This window comes from Nymphalis io, chromosome 13 (genome assembly GCF_905147045.1).
Source record: "Nymphalis io chromosome 13, ilAglIoxx1.1, whole genome shotgun sequence".
Lineage (NCBI taxonomy): Eukaryota > Metazoa > Arthropoda > Insecta > Lepidoptera > Nymphalidae > Nymphalis > Nymphalis io.
In genome coordinates, this window is record NC_065900.1 from 11558355 (window position 1) to 11577131 (window position 18777).

An 18777-nucleotide genomic window follows, 5' to 3' on the forward strand; every position below is an offset into this window, starting at 1 on the left:
TATTGGAATCGATAATAAGATGACAAAAGCTACATCCACTTTCCCGCCTAACACTGTAATTGGTTCGGAGCTTTAGTATGTGCGCATGCTCCAAAATATTATTTTTAAACGTTCTTTTTTATACACAATTTCTCTAAGCATATTAATTATTTTGGCTTTGTTATATTAAGAATTATTATTATTTTTAATACTGAGTTGTAAGTATATACATAACAGTAACAGTAACAGCCTGTTAATGTCCCACTGCTGGGCTAAGGCCTCCTCTCCCTTTTGAGGAGAAGATTTGGAGCTTATTCCACTACGCTGCTCCAATGCGTGTTGGTAGAATACACATGTGGCAGGATTTCAATGTTAAATTAGACACATGCAGGTTTCCTCACGATGTTTTCCTTCAGCGTCAAGCACGAGATGAATTATAAATACAAATTAAGCACATGAAAATTCAGTGGTGCTTGCCCGGTTTTGAACCAACGATCATCGGTTAAGATTCACGCGTTCGAACCACTGGGCCATCTCGGCTTTTTTTTATTATATACATAAACATGTTCTAAATATATTCAAATAAAATTTAAACCGAAATAAAATCATGCATCAAATGAGCTTTCTAAAAAACAAGAGCAATTCAAAGTCTAGCGTTCTGTATATATAAAAAATAACTATAAAACATGGCTGTAGTATTTTGTAAGTTATTATTTTAATATTAAGTGAGAACAAGAGTTCGCTATATTCTAGCATTCGATTGATATAGTGTCGAATAATCAAAATATTTGATTTCCGAGAATGTATAAGTATATTCTTAATATATTTTCTTCCTTTATTTTATAGCAAAGAAACCAAGGAAGCACTTGATAATATCAATTATTTCTCACACCGTCTAAGGCCCACGAACCCCGAGAACTAACATATTATGTCCCTTGACTTCTGTAATTCCTCACTCACCGTTGAAAACAAAACATAGCAGTTCAAAGTAATTCGATTTAGCGGTAGAATAAGTGATCAGTGGGTTGTACTGGGTACCCGAGTGGACAAAATTTCTCTTTTTGAGAATTACAAGATTATAAAATATATTAAAATTAAACAATACTATTCTGTATTTTCCTATGAACTTTTCTGTTAAAGTATAGATTTAATAAATTTAATTTGTTGATTAATGTTAAGATTTTCAAACTGTTCAACTTTTTGTTTTTATTACAATAAACAAAAACTTTCAGTAATAATTGTTTTTTTTTTTTAATCTTGATCTTTATGTATATAAAGAAATAATTTAAAATATATAATGATTTTTAATTTTATTTCACACAAAACGGCAGTTCAGCGAGAAACGTCAACAATTCACAGTAAAACAATTACACAGTAACTTCTAGAACCATTTAAGATGAAATGTTCTTTGTGCCTTCCGAAACCGAAACCGAAACCGAAACAGCCTGTAAATGTCCCACTGCTGGGCTAAAGGCCTCCTCTCCTCATTTTGAGGAGAAGGTTGTGCCTTCACCCACTACTTAATATTCAAACCGGGACAGTAACGCAGAGTCTTCTAGTTAGGCGCTAAAATAAATCTTGGAACAAATTTATTAAATAAAATATACTTTCATGTAAATTAAGTGTTTTTTTTTATATATATTTATTTAACAAAACTTAAAACAAGTAGTATAACGTTAGTTAATGTCTTATTAAATAATATATTGACAAGGTCTTCATAATTATTATCATTGTTGATATCTTAAATCCAACGAAGATTATTTTTGAGCTGCTTTCAAATTGCTTCCTTAGCCCTGAAAATATTTCAAAATATTAGAACTTTTTAAAAAAAATCAAGTCAGTAAAAATCAAGGCAAATGCTTTCCCACCAAATATGAACTAAAAAAAAAATTGCCTGGCATATAAAATTACTATGTGAGTAAAATTTTTACAGAACTGCCCAAAAAAGAAGTTTAATGTTTTCAGGATTCATGTGTATGTATGTTCTTTACTCAATCGTTCGAATGCCTGTACAGATTTGGATGTATGAGCTATCATTAGAATTCCTACATCATCGCGAGTGACACCGACTCTAATGACTTTAATTTATTCATTTAGGGCAGTCATGTTATAATTTTTGAAGTAAAAAAATTGTTTATTAAGATAAACAACGTATCCCAATATGCCTATTAATATCCTGGCTGGGCTAAGGCCTCTCCTCGAGAGAAAATTTGGAGCTTTTTCCACCACGCTGTTCCATTGAAGATCGGTTATATACAGGTGGTAGACTTTCATCCGACACATGCGATGTTTTCCTTCACTGTCACGCACGAGACGAATGAAAATTCAGTGGTGCCTAATCGAGTTCGGACCTAACATTTATATGTTCTTTATTTCGGCGCTCTTAAATAAAAATTACGTGTAAATTTACATATACCAGTGTTTTCAGTAGCAACGTTTGATGGGGTCGAAGGTAACGGAGGCTCCGAACACATAGACATAGATTTGAATCGTAAGTGAGTCATTACTCCTGCAGGCCGAACAGCGGCGCCAGCAGCGCGCCGGGCGCGTGCGCGGGGACGCGCGGGCGCGGCGCCGGCCCGCGCTCGTCCGCGTACACGTACGGCAGGCGCAGCACCCAGTACGCCGACGCGCTCAGCCGCGCCGCCGCCGCGCCCGCCGCCGGCACGAACACCGGCCCGCCCGCCGCCGGCTGCACCTGGGGGAGCGGCACCTCTTACTCGTCCTTTCGATCCATCCGCGCGCTCGGAGACGACGAGGGTACCTTGGGGTCCAGCGTGACGTGCACGGGCGCCTTCGGCGTGACGACGTGCAGCCTCATGAGTTGTGCCACCACGTGCGCGCGACACAGGCAGGAGGCGTACAGCGGCATGGTGCTGTTGGCCAGCCGGGCGCCCGCCTGGCTCGCCTCGCGACCCCACGCGCCCCCTCCGCCGTTCACCACCGTGTCCGGGGACGACATCATGAATCTACGGGCACACGAGCGACAGCGATCTAGATCGGAACTCTTCGAGCGTTTCGTTGCGTTCGTGATGTCGGTGGTCGATGATAAGTCACCTGTGTCCCCTCGGGCACTCGTACTCGAAGCCGATGAAGATCTTTACGGTGAGCGGCGGCGCCGTGTGCTGCGCGTGCGGGGGGTGCGCGTGCGGGGGGCGGCGCGGGCGCGGGGGGCGCCAGGCGTCGAGGCGCACGGCGCAGTCCCAGGGCAGCAGGTAGTTGGTGTGCGGCAGGAAGCCGGGCTGCAGGTGCTCGGGCAGGCCGGCGTTGTGCGAGTATAGCGAGGACGCGCCCAGACACACGAGCGCCCAGCTGGGGAAGGCGGGCAGCAGCGCGGCCGGGCTGCCGGTGTGCAGCATGCCCGGCAGGTATTCCGTCGTGGACGGCTGACGGCTAATCACTTTTTCTGAATTTTGGCGAATTGACTTTGTATTAGATTTCCTATATCACTGGATTAGTTGACGCTACTAATAAAATACATGCGCTATACGCAGATTTTCATAAAGCCTATAATGCCCATAAAGCCTTTAAATTACCCATAAAGCTTTTGACAATATACTTTATTCAAGTTCAACAATACTTTTACAAGCAATTTTGAATCGTTATTTATTTACTCCAAGGAATACACTTATCAAGAGTCGTACTTTGAGAAGGTCAATCTTTTTTGTTATTATTTATTAAAGATTTCGCGCTAACTGAAAATGTTCGGTGACTGATCTGAAAATTACCGATTAAGTACCTTGCCCTAAAAAGACTACAATTTACTCTATACTGGTAGGGCTTTGTGCAAGCTCGTGGGTAGGTACCACCCACTCATCAGATATTCTACCGCAAAACAGCAGTACTTGGTATTGTTGTGTTCCGGTTTGAAGGGTGAGTGAGCCAGTGTAATTACAGGCACAAGGGACATAATATCTTAGTTCCCAAGGTTGGTGGTGTATTGGTGATGTAAGCGATGGTTAACATTTCTTACAATGCCAATGTCTATGGGCGTTGGTGACCACTTACCATTAGGTGTCCCATATGCTCGTCTGCCTTCCTATTCTATAAAAAAAACTCACCGGGCGCGCTGTCGCCTTGCACGGTGACGACGTGCAGCCCGTCGACGCAGGCGGGCGACTCGTCGTCGTCGTCGTCGCGCTCCGAGCCCGGCGACAGCTCGTCGGGCGCCGTCCACGAGCCGCGCGCCGACTGCGGCGACGTCAGCCCCGCCGACTCCTCGTCCACCACCTCTCTGCTCTCCGAGTACTCCGCCGCTTCCTCCGGCTCGCCCTTCACGGATGCGGCCCTAGATTTATGTAAATACATATATGCAGCTAACATTTAACAGTGTGTATCCCCATTGGACACGCGGACCAAGCATGGGTCAAGATACGCGGGTATGTGGCTAATGCAGCTTTCACGTGCTCCACTTGTTTCTATAATTGATCTTATGCCGGACGGTGAAGGGAAACACCACGAGGACATTGCAGAAAATGTCTTGTCAGATGACATTCTGTTACATCATATATGTACAAAACCCTGGGATGGGGAAATGTCTCCCAAACTGGAGATGAGGTCTTTTCCGAACAGAGGAACGTTTACGTGATAACATTGTACCTTGTTATTCATGTAAATTCGGTCATGTATAAAGAATCGAGGGCAATATCATTTAGACACTTACTGGTGGTAGGGCTTTGTGCAAGATCGTCTGGGTAGGTACCACCCACTCATCAGATATTCTAACGCAAAACAGCAATACTTGATATTGTTGTGTTCCGGTTTGAAGGGTGAGTGAGCCAGTGTAATTACAGGCACAAGGGACATAAAATCTTAGTTCCCAAGGTTGGTGGCCCATTGGCTATAAGCGATGGTTGACATTTCTTACAATGCCAATGTCTAAGGGCGTTTGGTGACCACTTACCATCAGGTGGCCCATATGCTCGTCCACCTTCCTATTCTATAAAAAAAAAAGATATTTACCTCGATTTTATATATAATTTTGCTTTTGTATTAAATCATATAGTATGTCCTACGGCTCCAATAGAACATGACGCAAAATTCTCACCTAAAGCTCGGGGTGGAAGGCTGGAAGACGGGGAAGTCGATGGTCTGCAGCGTGTTGCAGACGCCGCACTCGTCGGCGGCGTACGAGTAGAAGGTGTAGTTGGCCTTCTTCACGGTGTACGGGTCGTCCCGCGAGCACTTGCTGCGGCCGCAGTTGCACGCGCTCACGTACCGCACGCCCGACGAGTGCTCCTTCGAGCTGTCGCTGCACACACAACGCCACACTCGACCGCCGCACGGCTCCACCTCAGACGGCTCTGAGACGAGCCGGCGGACGCAACGCGACGAGTTTACTATTTTGTCCAACAAGTTACTAGTACTTATCATTTTTTTAAATGTCACTAAGGGGCGGAGCTGTAACTATAAACACACAGTCTGACAAACAGGCGTGCTCATTAAACAGGCTAGTATAAACCAAATTTAATTTTCGTTAAATTTGGTTTATATAAATTTGTTACAAAATATAAGTCTACATATAAAAATCTATATATCAGTTTGTCGACTTATTAAAATATGTAAAATGTAATAACGTTTTTTTTTTGACTCACGTTTGCTGAAATTAATCTTGGCTAATATTAAAAATGCGAAATCGAGACTGTATGCTACGCTTTCGTACTGTGTCTTAAGTACTGAACGGATCATCTCGTATCCTATGCCCCCAACAGACGAAGGCGACACCGCGAGCGACAACTTGTGAAAATAAAGACAAAAAAACACTCGGAGGCGTCGGAAGCGGTAGGAGGGCGCACTGACTGCTGCGGGTGTATGCAGGGGTGCGCGGTGAGCGACGGCGCCTCGCACAGGCGGCGCGCGCGCCACACGGCGCCGCACGCCGCGCGCAGCCGCGCCCGCGCGCCGCCCGCCAGCGGCCCGCGCGCCATCGCCTGCACCACGCCCAGCGCCACGCCCACCTGCCGGCGAAGGACTCTTACACGTGCTGCTCGCTTCCGATTGCGATCGTTACATGTTTTAGTAATCGATTGAAACGGAACGTGGTAGGATTTTATGAGTGGTAGACTGTAATCGCAGACATTGTTCTAGCTGTATTATAACTATTAAATTTGAAAAAAAAAACGATTACCTTGTGAGCGTGATGTTGACTAGAGTAGTGAGGCGGGAGGCCCTCGGCGTACGACGCTTGTGCGATTGGCAACACCTATAAAGTAAATTTGATTTATTCATTATACATACATATATGCTCACAAACAGCAATACATTAGAAAATAATATATTTGTCAACTTTCTATATCTATTTTTTCATTAAAAGATGTATATTAAGTTTACCAAAACTCCTTTAAAATACTTAATTTAATAAAATAATACATCTATTTTATATTGCATATAAAATTTAAGTTAATTTTAGTGATGTGAGTTACTTAAACAATTTTCCCCACATTTTGTTGTGTGTAGTTTTTAAATAAAAACGTTAATCGATGACAACAATCATCATCTATAATAATGCAAATAATTTATTCAATAATCAAATAATAAAAGAAAATACTAAAAGCAGATGTCAGAAGTGGGATTCGAACCCACGCCCACAGAAGTGGACTGCGACCTGAACGCAGCGCCTTAGACCGCTCGGCCATCCTGACGATGGAAGCAACGATGAAACAAGCGTCCGGATTTCTAAATTTATTGAATCTTCAAATTATTATTTATTATTGACTTCCTATTTTATACTTGTTGCTACGTTGTTGTTGTTACTTGTTGTGTTAAATTGTAGGTTTTGTAAAACAACAATGTCAAGTTTTATGACGACAAACATGTTTTTAAGTAAAATAAACCGAAATATAATTATATAATATAATAATATAATTCCTGCTTCCCCCTTCCTTCTTAAGTCCACGCGAGCTGGTTCTCGATGTCACCGCCTAACTGTGACATCTATTCCATCTCGAACAAAGAAATTTGGCAACTCCTTTCTTAGTCGCACTTCCAAAAAATGGAATTCTTTACCAGCTCACGTGTTCCCCTCCTCTTACAACCAGGGTTCCTTCAAACGAGGCGTGAAGAGGCATCTTGCGGGCCGGCAGGGCGTAGGCGGCTAGTGCAGAACGTTTTTCCCGTCTGTACTGGCCGTCGTCGCGTTTGGACTCTACTACCACTTACCATCAGGTGGAGTAGAGTCATTTGCCCTCCCAGCGAATATAAAAAAAAATGGAATAATAATTTTAGGATGCTTGAAAGTTTGGCGAAATAGAACGGCACAGACCTTAGCGCACCTCGCCTGCGAGAACCGCACGTCCGTGGCGAGCGCGTCGAACAGCGCGCCGGGCTCGTCGGCGGGCGGCGCGCGCGCGTACTGCGGCCACAGCGCCCGCGCCGCCGCGCGCCACGACGCCGCGCTCGGCAGCTGGGGGGGGGGGCACGGGGCTTTTTTTTTATGCCATCCTTTACGATTACAAGTAATATACAATAATAGCAGAATAATATATATATATATATATATATATATATATATATATATATATATATATATATATATATTTAATTTGAAATAACCAGGAGGCGATCGTTTCATTCCCGAGGTGTGCAATCAAAATATTACGAAATATTCAATTAAATGCGTGAAAAACTACGCAGGCGTGCAGTACGATACTTTAACCCTTCACTTCTTCACTGGTGGTAGAGCTTTGTGCAAGCTCGTCTGGGTAGGTACCACCCACTCATCAGATATTCTACCGCAAAACAGCAATACTTGATATTGTTGTGTTCCGGTTTGAAGGGTGAGTGAGCCAGTGTAATTACAGGCATAAGGGACATAAAATCTTAGTTCCCAAGGTTGGTGGCGCATTGGATATGTAAGCGATGGTTGACATTTCTCACAATGCCAATGTCTAAGAGCGTTGGTGACCACTTACCATCAGGTGGCCCATATGCTCGTCCGCCTTCCTATTCTATAAAAAAAAAAAAAAACTGTAGGGGCGAAAAGATCAGCTGACCATTGTTTATATTTCAATTGTTTAAAAATATCTCTCTAGATAATATCTTTACTGTGTCCGTGCGAAGTGCGAACGGGCAACTTATATAATTGCTAAATTAATATAAATCTCACCTCAAAGAATGATGTGCTCATGGCATACTTGCCGACATTATCATCGAAGCCCTCACCGAAAGCCAAGTCCAAGTGGCTTTGCAAAAATTGCCTGAAGGAGCTCCTCTGCGGTGGTCCCTCGGACTCCGTCCCAGCGCACAACTGCACGAGCCCGCGGATGAGAGAGCTGACGTCGCGGGCTGAGTCCCTATCGCTGTCGGCACTTATGTGTACAAACTCTTCATTTTTAGGGATAGCGAATAATGATTTAGCACTGAAAAAATAATAAGTACAGAATTAAAAGTAAATACAGTAAGGTAAGTAGCAAGTAAGTTTGCAATTGGCAGACAATCTTTGGAGCGATTTTTTACATGCAGCATGCGTCACATGTCCTAAAAAAATATGTCACGTAATCTAAGCATGTCAAAATTTACTAGATGCTAAGACTTTGTGCAAACCCCTCTGGGTAAGTACCACCCACTCATTAGATATTTTAACGCTAAAAGCAACACTAAGTAATGACGCACTTCAGCTTGAAGGGTGATTGAGGAGCCAGTGTAACTACAAACTCAAGGGACATAACATCTTAGATCCAAACATAGGTGACACATTGGCGATGTAAGTAATGGTTAATAATATTACACTTATATTATATTATTATTATTATTTATATACTTTATTTAATTAGCCGCATCAACATCTATACCATTCAAACGATCATCATGAATATTGGTATATAAAAATTGTAAGCAGACTTTACATCTGATTTTGTTAATCTTCAGGTCTTTATAAAAAGTGCTCCTACACCCAAAAATGAGCTTTTGCTAAGCCTTTATTATTAAGCCCGTAATTTTGGAATGCAATAAAATTTAAAAAAATATAATATTCTTACCAAACATTAGTGATAATCCTTGCTTTTCGCAAAATAAAGTAGATCTGGTCTTCCACAGCGTGCTCTAGTCTCTTAAGTGCAGCTGGTGCTTTCCTTAACGGTGTAGGGGCACGACGGAAATGGAAGAGTAGCCGAGGACAACAAGGACGGCCATGTGTCTCCCAAGCACCTCCCGCATCTGAAGATTGCAATACCTCTGCAGTTTGGGTTGCAAGTTCTACTCTGTAAAGAATAACAAATAATTTAATTGCAGGTTAATATCAAAATATCTAATCAACAAACAACAGTGGTGGATTTACACATTTTCCAAGAAGCCTAGAGCGCATATATTTATTTGCCATTTGGGTAACCATTGAAAGGAATTCCTACTTCATTTTAGTTGAAATGGCACAAATAGTTGGAACTGTGAAAGTACAAATCAACTTATAGCTTCATGGCAGAGTTTATAGCTAACTCATAACATATTCTACTGACATAATCACAGTCTTAGTTCCCAAGATTGGGGGCATATTGGCGATGTAAGGGATGATTAGTTCTTAGCGCCAATGTCGATGGACAGCAGTGACCACATACCATCGAGATTGTTGCCTGTCCATCTAAGTGTGCTATTAAAAAAAACTATTTTTACATACCTGTATGCATCAATGGCTTTAAACAACTGCAGGTAGCCGAGATCAAATACTGCTGTTGGCGATGACAACACTACTATGTGACAGAGATGGAAGATCAGCGCTAAAGCTTTGCATGATTCTATCGCCAACTCTCCTGATGCAACCAACCAGTCTGCTGCATCTGCATCTTTTACTGTACTATATGAATTCTCATCTAGTTTGTCAGCTAATGTAATTAGTCGCTTGGTATCCAAATATGTGACTGCATGAAGATAGAGAATGCTTTTTCTTTCATCCCAGTGACATTCTATACCATTCTAAAATTAAAATATTTTTTTATTGTGTGTCTACAAGCTATTTTTATATTCTAATAAATAATAATAAGTATATTTCTATATGCTAACAAGTAATTACTAACTTCTTCACATTGTACAGTCGGTATTAGCGGAGTAGTTTTGTTGGGGTACCGGTAAGGTGATTTTCCAATTATGCCAACAACTACAATACGCTCTTTTTGAGAAAACTCAGGAATATTATTAATCGAAAATACTTTAGTCATTTTGTGGCATATCAAAAAACTATTTCAAATATTTTCTTTTCAATCGCCAATGTTATGACTTATGATGACATTGTAACAACGTCAAAATATCTTTGATTTTTAAACAAAAATGCGTTTTTTATCAGGAAAAACAATACTTTTTAAATAAGATATTTATCTTTAACGATATTAATTAAAACAAATTCTGTATTACTCATTAAATATTATTTTTAGTATATAATTAAATCATTGATTTTTATTTTTTGTAACGTAGCACCCACATTGTTACAGTGTGACAATTTTATTGTGATCTGACGTTTTAGATCACCGCTCAGCTGTGAATTGACTAACCTTTCGAAATCAAGGTTTGCGAGATTGGTATAGAGAATGGGGAAATGTAGCAGTTATCAAATAAAAGTTAGCTAATACACACGTTCTGGAGCTCTAGAGCTGCTAGATAAGTTATCAGTGAATTAAAGTTACAGTATTCGTTTGTGTATACTCAATGTCCTCGGTAATGGATGATATTTACGAACTATTAGATAGTTATAACGGACGCGACAAGGTAAACTATGCGGAAATATTACTGCCTTCATACAAAAAGCATTGTACTGGAAATACCAGTCAATAACCTGTTGCTATGATATCAAAATTTCCTAATAAATTATAAGGCGAGAAAATGTGGTGAACATTTTCGTTTTAATTTTAATAATATTTTATATAATTTTGTATATACTTCTTAATGAAAATATGTACGATAATGTTCAGATCTTTTAATATAACTGACTTACATCTCATATAATTATGCAATAAAATCCCATATCCTAAAATAAATTATCAGTGTATTTACTAACTCTAAGTTACTACTATATCTATACTATCTCATAATATAATGTAATAATTAAAGGTTGTCCGTCTGGCATGCTATGCTTGCAAGTTGTATGGTTGTGTACAAGGTGAGAAGTCATGGCAGGTTGCTGGTTCACGACTTTCCAATGCAAGGATGATGCTTAGACTGTTTGATGACATTCCGATGATCAGACACACATATAATTATGGCTTAGGAAAACATGTAAGTGAAATCATTATTTTAATGTCAACTTTTTTACTTATAATCTCATTATTACATCAAATCAAGTTATTTTATCAATTTACACTGTCAATTATATTATTAATACGATAAAGATAAAAAAAAATATGTTATCATGATATACTTTATATCTTTAATTATTGACATTCTCATTATCTCTGTTTAATATTTAAATTAAGCACTTATTGTAGTAAAAACTTATTTGTCACAATTAAAATACAATTTAAAAAAAAAGTTTCATTTTCACAGAAATATTTATCTATTTCTACAACACTTTATTTGTACTGCAATTCTTTAGCAGGCACCAACTTTTGTAATAACAAAATGATAACTTAAGCTTACTTGTAACCATAACATTTTTATAAATACATTTGTCCTAGAGCAGGATATTTGATTCTACAATAAAATCCCACTGCTAAATATACATTTAGAAATGAATAAATTTATAGCATATGTTAAAAAAAATAATAATAAACAAGGCATATTAATTATATATACAGGAGGAGATTTCTCTATAGGCCAAGTAGACTATATATATCCCTATAGGACAACTGACTGACTGATGGTGATGCTGTCACATCACTGAAAAGTTTAATTTATTAATTTTTAAGTATTTGTTTTTACCTGTAATGTTAATTAATAGGAATCTTCAAAAATCGCAGCACTTCTGGGGGTCCTTGCCAATATAGTGGACCAGGCTTTTTTGCCAGTTGAAAAAGCTTGCTGGCTCCATGACGTTGGCATTATCAAGTTGTCATCAGCTACAGCAGACAGACTTGAAATATTGAGCACAGCGCTGTGGGCGGGAAGTCTTTACATATCTTTAATACAGTAAGTACAAGATTAAATTGATTAATAATATTTAGTGTATGTATCAAATTCTATTTGTACACAGTATTATAAATGAAAATGTGCATGCATGATCATCTCTTGAGTAGTTAAGACGTGAAGATGTAACAAACAAATAAACAGACAAACACTTTCACATTTATAATATTTGTTAGTGCCAAAATTCAATTGTCACAGAGATTTGACCCGTACATACAACTGATGAAGTTAAAATATAAAATTTTATATATGTTTAACTTGTAAGCATATTAATGTGTGTGATAATATTCTCGTGGAGATTATTAACTATAGGGAAATAAAAAAAAAACTTACTAAGCATTTTAACAAAGCTAATTTTATTTGATTCCTAATACTTAGTTGATTACCTCATAATTCATGGTTACATACAAACAGTATAAATATAGATTTGAATTTGAAAACCGAAATGTTGTACTTTTCTTGTTTAGATCAATTTTAATATCCGTAACAGCCTGTGAATGTCCCACTGCTGGGCTAAAGGCCTCCTCTCCTCTTTTTGAGGAGAAGGTTTGGAGCTTATTCCACCACGCTGCTCCAATGCGGGTTGGTAGAATTCACATGTGGCAGAACTTCAGTGAAATTAGACACATGCAGGTTTCCTCACGATGTTTTCCTTCACCGTAAAGCACGAGATGAATTATAATCACAAATTAAGCACATGGAAATTCAGTGATGCTTGCCCGGGTTTGAACCCACGATCATCGGTTAAGATTCACGCGTTCTTACCACAGGGCCATCTCGGCTTTTTTTTTATTAATTTTAATATAATTATGAAAAAAAAAATAAACACGATAAATAATTTTTTGACGCCAATTAGCGTTCAAAATTTAACATTAAATTACTTTCCGGAATTTGACTCATTCTATCATAATTGACACTATCAGTTTTTGCAATATTATGGTTTTTTTTTAAACCCTTGCCCGTCTTAGAAAATCCAATTCCCTAACCAAGTTATGCAGACTATTGCGCTATCCCTTGTAATTTCAAAAGGCACCTAAGAACATTGGAAAAGAAAATGTCACACTATATGTTAAACTACCTATGTGTTAAGTCAGGTTATAAGCTATCTCGTCACGGTAGCATGCGCAAGCATCGTCTGCTATGCAGATAATACGTTGGTGCTGGCGTCCGGGGAGAATTTTGAGAGAACCAAAGAGCTCGCCGAGCTCGGGGTGAACATCGTCGTCGATAAGATCTGCGAGTTGGGCCTTCGGATAGCGTGCCATAAGACGGTGGCGCTATGGTTCCATAAACTGCCAAGGAGCAGGGAACCGCCCGACTCGCTCATCCGTGTTGTTGACTCAAACGTCCAAGTGGCCAGGTACATGAAATACCTGGGCCTCACCCTGGACGGTCGCTGGGGCTTCGAAGAGCACTTCAAACGCCTAGCCCCCCGGATCGAGAAGGAAGCGGGTGCCATGCACAGACCGCTGCCTAATCTTGGGGGACCAAGGGAGGAAGTTCGCCGTCTCTATGCCGGTGTCGTGCGATCGATGGCCCTCTACGGGGCACCCGTTTGGTCTCACAGTATATCGGGCGTCCGCCGCTGCAGGACTAAGATCCAAAGTTCGCAGCGGAGAGTGGCCATCCGCATAGTGCGGCGATATCGCACGATATCCTACGAGGCGGCAACCGTCCTAGCGCGCTTTCCGCCCTTGAATATTCTGGCGAATATGGATGCGAGGGTCTACCATCAGACCCGCATCCTCCGCCAGAACAGTGAAAGCGCAACAACTTCGAGTGCGCTCGATGCGTTGAAGCGGCAGGAACACCGGAGGGCTCTTGTGACGTGGCGCGACCGTCTCTGTGAAGAACGGTACGCACGCAAACGCGTCATTGGAGCGATCCTGCCAGCCTTCGAAGCTTGGATGAGACGAAAGCGACGAGTTACCTTCCGACTTACGCGGGTAATGACCGTTCACGGTTGTTTTGGAAAATACCTGTGTAAGATCGGACGCGAATCGACGGCAATGTGTCACCACTGTGACGCGGACCGGGACACCGCTCAGCATACGTTGGAGGTGTGGCCCGCGTGGAGTGCGGAGAGGGAGATCCTGGTTCGTGAAGTCGGACAAGACCTGTCCCTGCGAGCAATCGTGTCGGCGATGCTTCGCAGCGAATCGGCGTGGAGGGCCGTAGCCTCTTTCTGTGAGACCGTCATGGTCCAGAAGGAGACGGCGGAGCGGAAACGAGAAAGGGCCGATCCTGCTCGGCGGAGACGACGACGGCGTCGTCCCGGCCCTCCCACAGCCACGACGCCCGGAGCTTAAAAGATAGGGCGTAACCCCTGGGGTCGTGGATGCGTGAGGTGGGGGCCTCACGTGTCTCATTTCAGACGGCCCTGAGGAGGACGGCAGATTATTCCGATATGCGGGGCGCCTCGGCGTATTGGACACCGGCGAGCCCTAATTACCCCCCCCCCCCCCATTGTCCCTGTGGGGGAGACGCGTAATGCGTTATTCCAGCATTTAAAAAAATGGTTTAAGCTATCTATCCAAAATTTTAATCAAATCCGCTTAGTAGATTTTGCATAACAGTATTAACGAAGATCCATACGTCAAACTTTCGCGTTTATATTATTAGCAGGATATATTGTTTATGGTTTGACTTGTTTTCAATTAAAGGGATAATTTTGAATTATCCTTACTATAAATATATATACAAATGAACATATATATAGTTTAAATGATCCACCATTTAATAATCCCCTTCACTCGATATATTTTATGTTAAAATGGATAATTATCGCGGAGAAACGAATTAAAATTCCATTTGATATTAAACAGCTAACACTGTAATTATATAATATTTTAGCAATTTCATTTATATCGTTTTTTATTTTTATCAAATTTTTGGCTTATTAATGTGTAAATTTAAATATGTAAACAAGTTTGGAACATTTTTTTTTTCATTTACGCTCTGACTTCGCACAGATAGTTAAGTATCTCGTGAATCGTGATATACTTATTTTTTTTTTATTTGTTCATTTGTTCAGTTCAAGGTCCATTGTAAAATTCCAAAAAAAAAAAGATTTTTTTTTTTTAAATATAAAGTCTTATAATTTATTTTATTTAATGATAGTCAACCGCTTCGCTCAAAAAAATGTAATAATGCGTATTCTGAATAATTAAAAAAATACCTAATGTTCTATTTCGTGATACACATACCTTTCGCATTTTTAATATTAGTAATATAACCAGTAGGTTGTCATGAAACATTGCTTAAACATGTCTCGCGCTAAGAGATATCTCCGTCCGTTTTGTTATATTGTTTAATTATATCAAAACGTTTGAAACACATCGTTTCAGACCTGTACTTTTTCATTGCTTCTGTTCCCCAAAACCTTCAAACCGGTCCTAAAAACTGGTTGAAATTGCAGTTTACGTAACTTCTAAGTACAATGATAATCTCGAAAGTTTCATATCAATCGAATTAGTAAGTTTTTATGCGAATCTAAAAACAAAAAACTTATAAATTGTGTTTTATGAAACATTCTGTCTCTTTTACAAATGTAGGCTTCTGGCTTGCTTTATAAAACTTTCGGTCAAACTATCTCAGCATCTCGCTGGAGTGTATGTAATGATTTAAATAATATTGTATTTGTTATTGAAATTGCGTTATTTATTTTCCATCAATTTTATTAATTACTTTACAGATTATAAAAATAAAAGTTAGTAACACTGTCATTGCCAAGCTGGCCCATTTAATAAAACTAGCCGTATTCCGCAAAAAATGACGAATAACGTCATTTCGAGTACATCGAATTAAAACATACTACATTGTCCTTTGTTTAACTACTTAATTCGAAATGCTGGACAATTAAAAAAACGATATACTTATTTTTTAAATAAAGAATCTAACAATCTACATATATATAAAATTTAATTATTTGATTGAGTTCCGGCGAGAAACGCAAACACATACCGTCGAATGATATTTTAATATTTTTGCTTGCTGTATTTGCGTCTAGTAGGATACAATTCATTGTTTTATTCTTTTTTATCGTGTTCATGTATGTACCATAAATCCAGTTTTGTGAACGAAATTAATTAATTAAAAAAAATCATTTAATATACGTATACGAGTAGACCGGAAGACAGTGTATTGTGACCGGGTTGTAAATACAATGAAACAACAACGCAAAAGACAAATAAATAAAAGTTAACTCAATAATTATGTATATTTCCAGAACATTCCGGTCAATGCGGCATGTCTGGTGGAGCAGGGATTGTCTCAGTGCCGATGACGCTTGTGAAGCGAGGAGGAATCTCGACGCCAGGCTTATGATCCAAGCGATAACTGCTGGGAAACTGTGTTTAGATATCACTCACGCTGTCAGCTGTCTTCCATCCGGGTGCCTGTGGGGGGAAAAGATTGGTGGAACCAAAGTATCGGCTATTGCAACGTTTTCTTCGGTGATCGGCATAAGTTTATATTTTGCTAGGAAACGACTTCTCAAGTAATATTTTTTCAGAAAATTAATGATGTATTACATTTGTAATGTATTACAACATTAATCTAAGCTAGTTATAATATAAAAAATGAACAATATGTACATAAATTGTCTTATTATATAAAAAAATTAAATGAACACTTTCTTTTTACTCATAAGTATTGCCTTTTAGAAAAACTAACGACTGACTTGAATTATTTTGAGAAATAATATTTGACAAAAAATACAATGTAAAGTTTTAGACACTTTTGAATATGAATAAATATAAGAATATTTATTTTATAACACAAATTCAATTTTCAAGTGATATTCTAGTGATAAGTGGTACGTCTTTACCTTTTGAAAACGTGAAACACTAATACGTCGACTATCGACTACTATTCCCTAAATCTTTAAAAAAAAAAACAAAAATATTTATCATGTTCTGGTTAATATTAATAGTGATTGACACAACTGAACTTATCTTGTGTTATGTAAAAATACTTTACTGTTTTTAATTTGTATTTCATTATAGTAATTACAATCTTGGACATTTCTTTATTGTTTTTAATCTGTGGTTAATTTTAATTTTTAATGACAAAAAAGTTTACTACTGTATTGTTATTTTATTTATTTTTTTGATAAAATCAATAATAATTATACGGGTAGTTGATTTTACTGAAATCTAGTACAAATTAAAATGAATGGGTGTTCTTTAGGGTCTTAAAGGTAACAATGGATTGATAAAAAGTTCTTACACTGGCAACAAAGGTATTTAATGTCTGTAAATATATATGTATTTATATGGTTTTTTATTGAACATTATATGGTTGATCTAGGACAATATAACAGTCAGTGTACAATAATTACCAAATAAATATTCTCAGTTAATGTCATCAGTAATTTATTATTCCAGACTGTTTTTTTTAATTTGTTACTGTAAACAGTGTGTTTATAACTTGTGACATAATTTTCTCTTGTTTATATTTTGTAAAGCTTCTAAGGGCATACTGAACAATACTTGTACTAGTACTTTCTTGCGGTTTTTGTCTATTTCACAATTTTTCTAAACCATTCTGTTAATATTTTAATAGAATTTTTGATTGGATTTTATTAAATTGTTTGTTGCAAAGAAGGTTGTGTAAAAATGTTTATATACTATTTTTAACGAAATAAAATATTTTATAAAAAAAAATGTATTTTATTACCATACCCACATAACTCAACGATATTCGAGAATTACTCATGGTTATAGGTTCATATTAATTTTTAGATATATGTCACATAAGTAAAAAGTAGTAAATTGTTTATGGTTTCATCTTAACATATTTGACAGTATGCTATAAGGCAACTTGTGAGTAAAGTCTATGCCGGATAACTCTGTCAGAATTAACATATAAATAGTGGATAGTTAAATAAATACGACAAAAGACATCTTGTAACAATAACATATTAATAAAAATGCATCAGTAAAATATTCTTATAAAGAAATCATAATTCGGTTAACATTGTTGTAGTTGGGAAAAAAACATTATAATACATTTTCAATTCGTATTATACTTAGTCAGTTCCAAGTGCCCGCTATACACAAAACGCTTTTACTCAAATATGCTATAGGTAGGTTAAGAATCTGCAGCCTTATGCTTAACCATTAGACCAACGAGGGAGTTAAATAAAATTAATCATTATATAGATGATAAAAAGTGTTTTTTTTTATAGAATAGGGAGGCGGACGAGCATATGGGCCACCTGATGGGAAGTGGTCACCACACGCCCTTAGACATTGGCTTTGTAAGAAATGTCAACCATCGCTTATACAGCCAATGCGCCACCAACCTTGGGAACTAAGATTTTATGTCCCTTGTGCCTGTAATTACACTGGCTCACTCACCCTTCAAACCGGAACACAACAATAACAAGTACTGCTGTAAAATAATATTCGTTAATTTTCATGCAGGATATATAATTTTATATAATTTAATTTTTAAAAAGGTATATTACGAAATTACGGAATATTACATTTATAACGTAACACTTCGCAATCTCCACAATATTGTACATACATAGGTATGTACGTAAATACTAAACAAGCTCGTTTTAAATAAGCTAACCCTATATCCTCGTCTATATACTCGTAGATAATTCTGATTACTTATCATTTAAATTATAATCTAATCTCAAAAATGAATGATAGTACTTTTTGTCTCGAATATCTTGTTAGTTTTATTACATCAATTGCGAGAGCTAAGTTTACACAAATAATAACTATAAATAAGTAATCTATA

General features: G+C 38.4%; 2 protein-coding genes and 1 non-coding gene across 3 annotated transcripts; 1 reads left to right on the forward strand and 2 right to left on the reverse strand.

Moving 5' to 3' along the window:
- Positions 1-1586: 1586 nt before the first annotated feature.
- On the reverse strand, positions 1587-10183 carry LOC126772671 (nonsense-mediated mRNA decay factor SMG8). Its single transcript, XM_050493121.1, has 13 exons — positions 9984-10183; positions 9587-9882; positions 8955-9176; positions 8084-8336; positions 7241-7381; positions 6107-6181; positions 5779-5936; positions 5027-5230; positions 4041-4267; positions 3037-3385; positions 2744-2948; positions 2487-2677; positions 1587-1772 (listed from the first exon to the last, which is right to left on the reverse strand). Exons 1-13 carry the CDS (start codon positions 10122-10124, stop codon positions 1754-1756), a joined length of 2481 nt encoding a protein of 826 aa, XP_050349078.1. The 5' UTR covers positions 10125-10183; the 3' UTR covers positions 1587-1753.
- Trnal-cag (transfer RNA leucine (anticodon CAG)) lies at positions 6537-6620 on the reverse strand. The gene has a single exon. It is a non-coding gene; the product is annotated as a tRNA-Leu (tRNA).
- Positions 10184-10437: 254 nt separating the features above from the next.
- LOC126772730 (peroxisomal membrane protein 11C-like) lies at positions 10438-17579 on the forward strand. The gene is made up of 4 exons (XM_050493264.1): positions 10438-10668; positions 11011-11175; positions 11837-12024; positions 16250-17579. Exons 1-4 carry the CDS (start codon positions 10609-10611, stop codon positions 16521-16523), a joined length of 687 nt encoding a protein of 228 aa, XP_050349221.1. The 5' UTR covers positions 10438-10608; the 3' UTR covers positions 16524-17579.
- Positions 17580-18777: the final 1198 nt, after the last annotated feature.